We start from the raw sequence: 10,106 nt of genomic DNA, 5'->3' as shown, positions 1-10,106 counted from the left end.
ACATAAATACTTATGTAAAGTAGTTTTGAAACACGTTGATGAATGCATTAGGGGCAATAATAGAATTAATAGAATATAGGCATATATATATAAATAATTCATACATTTCATAGTACTATGAACGTGAAATGAATTGCAAAGTTTAAACATAAAAGGAAGGAAACTCCCAACGTTCATAATTATGATGTCAGCGTTTATTTATGCAGGTCGTCCAACAAGTCTGTGTTGAATCAGGTCAGTGGATCGGAATGTGTGTTAACCGCAATGTATTCTACAATTTGGTGGTACGGGGAATTCCACTTTAATAGTCGCAGTCAGCTTTGATTGCTGCGCTGTCTTTTTTGCACAGGCTCATTGATTTAGAGACACAGAGACACATAATGATGTTTTTCACTAAGGTGTTATCATCATTGGCAACCGCCACAATTCTGATCGGCCTTTGTCGGAGTAAGCCATCGGGTGACATGTTCAGATTTCGCATACTTTCTAAGAAAGAAGTGTACCCAATCCATGTTTGGCCTCCACCTTCGGATAAAGTAACTTTTAAAAACTGCGGTACGTTGATAATAATGTTATTTAGCTTTCCCCATCCATAGCCCCTCCCCAAAATATTTAAATATTCCGGAGCCAATATCCTAAAACTAAATTAATGACCACTACGATGATGACGACGAGGATAATGATAATGATAAAATGATAAAGGCATTGGTGATAATGATGACTGATATGAATGATGCGATCGCTAATAATTTTGAAAATTGTCTCTCTTTATTTCCAGGGCCTCCTGCAAGCTGTTCTTTTAGCCCGTGGCCTTTAGCTTTAAAAGAGAAAACAACTATGGAATGTAATATTACTGCCGGTAACTATACCATAATTCCTTGTCTTTTTGCGCCATTGATACAATCGCTATCTTTTCTTGTTGGTTTTAAAGCGATTGCGATGTTCCATACATGCTACGTGCACGTGGACCGTGCGTTTATTCGGTTCCAAGCTGAATATTAATTTCAACGTGGACCGTTTGTATCACAAAAGCGTAATCTAATTTTTATACGGCCAATCTCACACGCATTTCAATGTTCACACAAACAAAAAGGATCATATTAATAGTTGGATTTGCCTTCGTATCCTTGACTCTCTTTACTATATTGTTAAATGGACAACTTTTGGGCATTTTCAACGTTGTCGCCACGTTCATTTTGTACGTGCAGAATCTTGAAAACTGACTAACGATCACAGCGTTTGGAAATCGCAAGCTCTCTACTAGGTCTCAGTTTATTTATGAAAAGAACATTCTCGTGCATGGTTCTACCACTTCGACGCGCTCATTATAGCCATGTTTCATTCACTGGGTCATCAATGGGCGTGTCAGTCAGTTGATCGTTAATATGTTCGATCGTTAATGGAGTTAACATCCCGTAGACTCATGCGCGCACCCCTACGCAAGTTTTACTTATTATTTCAATTGTATCCATTACATTTTAAGATCCGAGATTTGATTAAAAATATATGTCATAATTGTCACAGGGTATTTTAATTCATTAAGCTATTATTACAATCGTGTCAAACTCTAAATTTTACATATTAAATAAAACAGGTCGTCCTGCTCAAAAAAATGTTATTATATTGTTTTATGTTCGTAAGATCACCTTTTGTAGTTGAATCAATTATTTTCATTATTTTCCTAACAGCACACACGTTAATTGACGGCGATGTTGCTGTCAATCTCAACAAGTGGCCGTACAGTGTTAGCAGTAACGCATGTCAAACGTTTCGGGAACATTACAAGTCTGAAATTTGTCCATTAAAGAAAGGGGGTAAGTTGGTATTGTTTTTTTCTTTCAAATTTCTTCTTTCTTTACCTAGTCGATGTCACAATTGGCTATTGTTTCTGAGAGGTTCTTCTTACACAGCCGTGACATAGACACTGTCTTGTCTTGTTATAAGGGGTGGGGACGTAAAGGTGAGGATTCTCCTCCCAGTTTTCCGATAAAATAATTCATATCTTAAAAAGTAAAAATCGCAGTTTAATAAGTAAGGATTAGAATGCAAGCCACTTTCGGGGGGATAATTACTGTATCATTAAAACAGGTCTAACACCAATTTAACAATTGTTGTTGGGTCCCAAATACATACCCATAAACGATTCGCGATTTTAATTTATGCACTCTTTAGCCGAGAATCTTAAATGCATTTTACACACTCAAAATGTTGCTCGCGTAAATACCGATATTTTCAACAGTAACTGTTTTTTAACAAAACAACTGTCCACATTACCCAGCAAACACAAAACGTTTTCGACATCATTCGCAAAAGGTTATGAAAGGTTGTCAGAAAACGTTTAATTGTCGGGTTATAAAAAGGGTATATTAAGAGTATAAAACGTATTCATAACCTTAAAAACATTTTTTGATAATCTACTGCTCAGCAAACAAAAATGTTTTACAGAAAACATTTAAATGTCGGGTTATATAAAGGTTATAAAAACGTTTTAATAACATTCCAAAAACATTCTTGAAAACTTGATACAATACATTCTAAACAGAATGTTATTTTGGGGTTGAAAAAATATTTTGCGAAAAATGTTTGCCCAAAATATATTCAATAACGTTTTAAAAACGTTTTCATGACCTTTATATAATCCGACATTTAAATGTTATTAAAAGGTTTTGTAATGAACATTTTAAGAACATTTCTGTGTTTGCTGGATTCAAATGTTTTAACAAAATGTTATTTAAGTATTGACAAAATATTTGGCAAAAATGTTTCCAAAAATAGTTTAAAATAATATTTTTTGAAAACATTTAAAAAATAGTGTTGTAGTGTGTTTTCATACAAAACGTTTTAAAACGTTATCATGACCTTTATATAACCCGACATTTTTATGTTTTTACCTAAACCAAAAGCCAAAATATAAGTTATTTAAAACGTTTTTAAAACGTTTTTGTGTTTGCTGGGTAGTTCCCAAGACTTTGATGAAACCATAGATACCATATCAGACTGCAGGTGATGAACATATTTTAAACTAGAATTTTCCGATAAAATAATTCATGTCTTAAAAAGTAAAGATCGCAGTTTAACAAATAAGGGTTAGAACATATTTTAAACTAGAACTTTTTTAAAGTTGACCCCTAGGGACACTTTTTGAATTTGTTACCATAGCTTATCTCTTTCTACGCGTGTTTTCTGAAACGTTGATTAGAAGTATATTTCCAAGAGTACACGCTAGGCCCTCCTTCCAACTAAACTATAAGGTTTTGTGTATTTACTGCAAACATAATACAATGTCATGTGTTTTTTAATTCAGAAATGTTCCAACTTTTCTACAGTGGTTTCGTTCGTTTAGACTCGGACATGTATTTGGTAAGTAGAAAATGACGTTATATACTACATTGTTAGGTCAATTTTAAAATATATTTTAAAGCTAGATACAGCAGCTTAGGGACAACAACTTGTTATAGTTACAGTTAAAGTTGTAGTTGGAATTATAGTTGAGTTTATAGTTGTAGATGGAGTTATAGTTGCGTTTTTAGTTATAGTTGGTTGGGGGGAGTTTGATGCACTGCTAGTGCAGTCTATAATAGGAGTGGATCTTAATTGCTAACTGAGTAACCTTATGGAAATAACAAAAAAATGGCCGTTGAGGTCAATAACCTTATGGGTCAGGTCTTGACAGCAAACGCGTCAAAATGCAAGCGGTGTCCAACACGCGAGGTAAGTGGAGAGTCACGCACCTGCGCGTACACGGCACCATGGTTTCACGCGCATTGCGGCGCATGGTATGGACGCACTTAATGTTGGCTAACTGCGCGTAGGCCTACGTATGTGTACGTGACTGACTGCTTTTCTGAGACAGTGGCGGATCCAGGAATTGAGAAGAGGGGGGCACACTCGATGTTTTTGCCGCCACCTTTTTGAATGGCCACGAAGCACCATTGTGTCGCGCGCCGTGCAGCCGACTGTGTCCCCTCAGAATTGGAAACCTGGTCAAATCAAAGGCCTTGAAGCCATTTCGGGGGGATCATTGGGTGTAAGCTGGTGAAAAGGGGGTCATTGGGTGAGCCCACTTTAGTGGAACTTGAAAGTCCACATTTTGGAAATTATGCGGCTACCGCAAATAAATCCTGGCTTTAATGTAGGCCTAGCTATTAACAACGCGGGCTCGCTTAAAATGTTTGGCTGCAACTTTTAAACATGTTGCTTGCATGTTTTATGCCATTATAACCCGAAATTGAATCGTTTTCTAGCAACCTCTTCTAACATTAAATGTTTTATGTTTGTTGGGATAAAGTTAAAATCAACCATTTTGTCACGAGCTGTTTCAAAAGAAATCTGAGGGATTGAGTGAGTAATAACATTACAGGTCTGGATATTCACTTAAAGTTTAGCTTCTTTAATAATATGACAGGAGCTAACATATGATTATGAAGCTAACATGATCATTACTATACTGGATGAATAATCTACACCAAGACACCATGATTATCATTTACCATGTTTACTATAACCACTCCTGTTTACTAACCGCTCCTGTTTACTCAACTAGCGTATTTCCTTACCTGGGGTGCCACTCCTCACAAACACATCTGTAGGCCTGGCTCCCATGGACACATACCCTACTTTTATTTAAAACGATCTCTTTTTTACTTAATGAACCATTGTGACTGAATGCAATGTCGTGTAACGCTATAATTTGGTCCATATGTGTAAAACAAATAAGGCTACTTATATCTTTTTACATGTTTGCATTTCGTCAAATATTTTATGATTTATTTAAAAAGTATTTTGGGGTGAACTTATAAGTCGTGGACCCTATAGTTTGTAGTCAGGCAATAGCTTACAACAAGTCTAGTTTATAAACTTGGGGCAGCTAATTGTATAGCTTAAGGTTATAATCTTGGAGATTACCCCCATCATGGATTGCAAATTATCAATCAACTTCGTTAACTATAGAGAGTAAAATAAAAGTGACGCAAAATCATTTGAAATTACATTGAAGTCCCCCATAAGCGGGATAATGCCGACGCGCCGCGCCGCGCCGTGGTCCTGTGCAGCTGTAGTGCGAAAAGCGCTCTAGTTTCTTAATCATCATGGGTTGATTTTTTTCTTCAAAAAAACTCCCATACTTCCATTTTGAAAACAAAAGATGCGCCGCTAATTAGTAACACATACATTTGCAGTAGATAGGTATGAGCAAAGTCACAGCTAACCCTTTGATCATAAAACTGAACCAAGTCATTGCCAGAGTGGTTAGTTAGTTAGTTAGTTAGTTAGTTAGTTAGTTAGTTAGTTAGTTAGTTAGTTAGTTAGTTAGTTAGTTAGTTAGTTAGTTAGTTAGTTAGTTAGTTAACCCTAGCTTTATAAAAGTATTAAAGCTTAATGCAGGATTTTGTATATCGTTTTTATCTCTTTAGGGTCAAACTGAAGTTAAGTTTACTATCACCAACAGCGAGGATGAAGCTCTGTTGTGTTTTTCTCTTTCGGTAAACTTATAATAAGGATATTGGTCTAGTGGAGAAGGCAGGGCACAGTGTCAACAGCCAGTGTTATAAATATAAACTTAATACTCCGTTGGTGAGCGACGGGCGATTGGTATTTCACTATTGGCTAGAAATCGATTGCTTTATCGCTCAGAGGTGTAGTACAAACTCAAAATGGAGACATGTATTCAATACGATTGAAATCAATATTCTATTATTGACGCAGATAAAGAAAGTCGATAATGTACATTGTATTATATAGATACAGCACCTGGATTTTACACGGGGTCCTTTGTATATTTCATTTCTCAAATAGTTGAATATATCACAAATTTTACTCTGGATGCGTTTTACCTGAAAACAAATCGAATTTTCTATAATAGTAACACCATATGTGGTACTGATCATGCGCAAATCGAAGAATAGAAACTAAGCGGCAGGCTCTATGGCAGGGCTATGGTATTTCATATCATGTAAATGGTATGGTTAGCCTGAGTCGCTCGGCCTATCTCGAACAAAATCACCATGCGTAGCTTTTGAAAAACAAGAGGATTCGCCGTACTATCACGGCAATTATTGACACGACGATATAGGGAAGATGACGCAGTGCAATGGCTGTAAAAATCGTCTCACCAACTCTAGTCTACAGAACATGTGAATCCAAGAAAACATAATAAAATACAAGGTGGTTAAAAAAGCATCCTTCATTACTTGGTTCTTGTTCGTTAATTGGTTAAAGGTGTGCCACGTGATCACAAATAAATTACTAGTTTGTAAATGCGTGAAGGCCAGGTGGAGAGAAGTCGTATTAGTACCATATATACGAGGGTCATTCAAAAAGTTCTTATTCCATCATCACATCTTTATTATTTTACATGCCAGGATATTGAAATTACCCATGATTATACTCTTAAATCAAGGCTGCAAAAATAAAATTATTTGATTAAAATGTGATTTTTTATGAAAACACACTACAACAATATTTTTAAAATGTTTTCAAAATGTTATTGTGAACTATTTTTGCAACATCTTTTGACAAATATTTTGTCAACACTGAAAGGAGTATTTCGTGATCCTAGCATCCTCTATTTATGTCATTTTTCATTAGATATCCACGAAAAAACCTATTCCCAAAATTTCAGTTGATTCCGATTTTGCGTTCGCGAGTTATGCATGATTGTGTGTATTACACTGCTCCATAGACAATGCGTTGTAATTTCGTTCTGGTGCACCAGAACGAAATTCAAATGTCACGATATCTTTGCTAAACGAATTAATCTGCAAGAAATATTTTGTACATAAACATTATGTAGCCAGAGGTTTCCAGTGATATAAAAATCTCAACTTTTTTTTTAGAAAAGTGGGGGATGAGGCTGTGGATCACGAAATGCCCTTTTAAATAACATTATGTTAAAATATTTGCACCCAGCAAACGCAAAAATGTTCTTAAAATGTTTTTATTTTCAAAACGTCTGAATAACATTTAAATGTCAAGTTATATAAAGGTCATGAAAACGTTTTAAAACGTTTTGTATGAAAAAACACCACAGAGCCATTCCATGACGAATGGAATGTGTTTCAGCTGCAAACATTTGGAACAATCTGCCATTTTCGGTTCGCTCTGCCAAGAGCTTGTGTAGTTTCAAAACAAATTTGAAAACACATTTGTTCCAAAATGCTTTTAATTGACTCTTTGCATATCATGAACTATACAACACTGATGAACTGTTTTTGTTATTAATTGTTATAATATGTTTGTATCATTGTACATTGGTTGTTTTTTTGCAAAGCGCCATGAGCGTCTCGCGACGGATACCGGCGCTTTATTAAGTGTACATTTATTATTATTATTATTATTATTATTATTATTATTATTATTATTATTATTATTATTATTATTATTATTATTATTATGACAACTCCAGGGCAGCAGCACCTCTTCAATTTTTTTTCTTTTTCTGTGTGGTGGTAGATATTGATGAGAAAGTAAAATCCTGAAAATTTGAGCTTTATACTCTATTTGGTTTTCCGTGGCATCAATTTGAAATTTAGGGGTCAGCGTAAAAATGTGTCGCAACGCGAAAGACGATGTGTGGAGGTCCATAAATGTATAAAGGGAACCCCCCCCTACCTTGAAATGTATGTATCCTGGGGTACTTTTTTGTGTAGAATTCAAATCTGGCATCACAAAACTTATGACTCCTTTACTTTAAAAAAAGATATAGGGCCCTCAAAATGCAACTTCGTCCATCCAGGACCAACTTCGGGGGTCAGAACTCCAAAAGTAAAAATAATTTTAATGTCCATTTTTGCCAGTCAGAGCCCTTTGGTAGGACATTACTCTTATCCCATATTGAGCCTATTAGAATACTTTTAGCTGAGATATTAACCATGTAAAAATCAAATTGTACATTTTTGTACATTTTGACCCCCCTGAAAACCAATGTCGGACATTTTGCCCCACAATAAACCCATTTTGTTGATGTGGTTGGAATGACATATATGTGAGTAGGCAAACCTAACTGATGTTTTTAAAGCAAAGTCATCGAGTCCCAAAGCCAATATCTCTCAGAAATGTTGTCCAAGAACATATTTTCAACATACCTGAAGTTGATGTTTATTGTAAACTTAAAATATTTGCACCCAGCAAACACAGAAATGCTCTTAAAATGTTTTTTTTTTATTTCAAAACGCTTTAATAACATTTAAATGTCGGGTTATATAAAGGTCATGAAAACGTTTCTAAAACGTTATTGCAAATATTTTGGGCAAACATTTTTAGCAAAGTATTTTTCAACCCCAAAATAACATTCTGTTTAGAATGTTTTGCTTCAAGTTTTCACAAATGTTTTTGGAATGTTATTAAAACGTTTTAATACCGTTTATATAACCAGACATTTAAATGTTTTTTGTAAAACATTTTGTATTCGCTGGTCAGAATATTATCCAAAAATGTTTTTTAATATTATGAAAACGTTTTATACCTTAATATACCCTTTATATAACCCGGCAATTAAACGTTTTCTGACATCCTTTTTATAACCTTTTGCGAATGATGTCGAAAACGTATTATGTTTTTGTATTTTGTAAGTATGTACAAGGTTAACAAACTGTTCATCTTATGTTAAATCTTTGTATTTTTCAGGCGTTAATGTGTTCATAAATAGACACTCCATACACCTTCACTGTACAAACGTAGGTCATTAAGGGTCCCTTCACAAACACTTGGTAGGGGGTGGGGGCCTGATGCCAAAAAAAAAATCATCGTGAGAATTTTTCGGGGCCCCCTTTAAGATCTCACAAATTTCATAGCCCCCCCCCCCTTTGACATGGAAGTTATGGGTCAACCCATATGAAAATCATATGAACTCAATTTTCCAAGGAAATTATTTTCAAGCCCCCCAATAGGAGAGTCAAACATTTTAAGGCCCCCTACCCCCCTGTTTTGCATCAGCCCCCCCCAACGCGTTCAAGTGTTTATTACGTGCGTTAAAGTATTTTTAAGCCTTCAAATCCGACGGGTAATGGTGAAATTGTAAGCGTCAGAACGAAATTGTACAATAATGTATTGCTCTGCTCATAAATTAATTTGAACGAGAAAAAATGGAATTGCTTGCGATCATTCAATTTCGCGAGAAAAAGATCACACTTGTATAAAATCGAACGCACAAGTTGTGTAATTGCCTGGGAAAACCCTATACATTGAATGTAATACAGAATAGCCAATTTAGACTGGATAAGGAGGAAGTACATGCGTATTTCGAAATGTGTATGCTGAAGGCATTGAATGGAGTAATTGAGCCTTGAACAACTGATGATAAAACATGTATTGAAATTAAAAGAAAAAGATTCATAAACATCATACAATCATTTGTCCTTTTATACTTTGCTTTTTGCAATCTGAAAATTGGAAATTCCCACCATTTCTATGGAATAACTATATAGTTGCTGTTGCGATGACTCATCGTAACTTTACAATAGGGACGCACCATTTGACTCCCAGGGGTGTGCTGTGAGTTTAGGTCGGGGCAAGATTTCCGCATGAGCCCTATCATGATCATGTACACAGGGCATCTTCCATCTATTGGCCCCAAGCACAAGCGGCATGGACTGGGGTTGGTTAACAATATAACCAACTGTGCACATAAAAATAACAGATGTGGAAATATGATAAACTGACCAGTAGATACCAGTTGTAGTCCGGGGTTGTAGTCCTACTATTCATTGCATATTCGATGGCCTAGGGGAAAGTTAGCCCATATTTGCAAGACTATCCTTGCCTTCAAGGTGAAACAAACCTACTCATGTTACACTCTGGCCATGGTCTGGCTTGCTAGTCAGATCTTTCCCAGGGAAAGATGACATTCCAATGTTCTTCTTTAAGTTTACCAGTTGTGGTGGTAGAGCTGTCTCCGATAAATCATTGTAAACGCTAGCGTCATGTCCCCGCAGCGTATTATTTAGCCCTACTATAGGGCCTTTAGACCTTGGCGATCCAAAAACCATTATAAACCCTGGCTATATCCAGAGAGCTGCTAAACTGCGTCGAGTGGAGCGGTCATTGGGTTGTAGCGGTTCTCGGGGATAGTGTGTTTATAGGGCTACGTGTTATGACCGTTACTATTTAAG

General features: G+C 35.8%; 1 protein-coding gene across 1 annotated transcript; it reads left to right on the top strand.

Moving 5' to 3' along the window:
* The first annotated feature begins 307 nt into the window (after window positions 1-307).
* Window positions 308-6,263, top strand: LOC140135485 (uncharacterized). Its single transcript, XM_072157001.1, has 5 exons — window positions 308-555; window positions 779-859; window positions 1,689-1,814; window positions 3,305-3,360; window positions 5,412-6,263. Exons 1-5 carry the CDS (start codon window positions 381-383, stop codon window positions 5,490-5,492), a joined length of 519 nt encoding a protein of 172 aa, XP_072013102.1. The 5' UTR covers window positions 308-380; the 3' UTR covers window positions 5,493-6,263.
* Window positions 6,264-10,106: the final 3,843 nt, after the last annotated feature.

The sequence above is a fragment of the Amphiura filiformis genome, chromosome 16, assembly GCF_039555335.1.
Source record: "Amphiura filiformis chromosome 16, Afil_fr2py, whole genome shotgun sequence".
Taxonomy (NCBI): domain Eukaryota; kingdom Metazoa; phylum Echinodermata; class Ophiuroidea; order Amphilepidida; family Amphiuridae; genus Amphiura; species Amphiura filiformis.
This window is presented reverse-complemented; position numbering and strand designations above follow the sequence as displayed.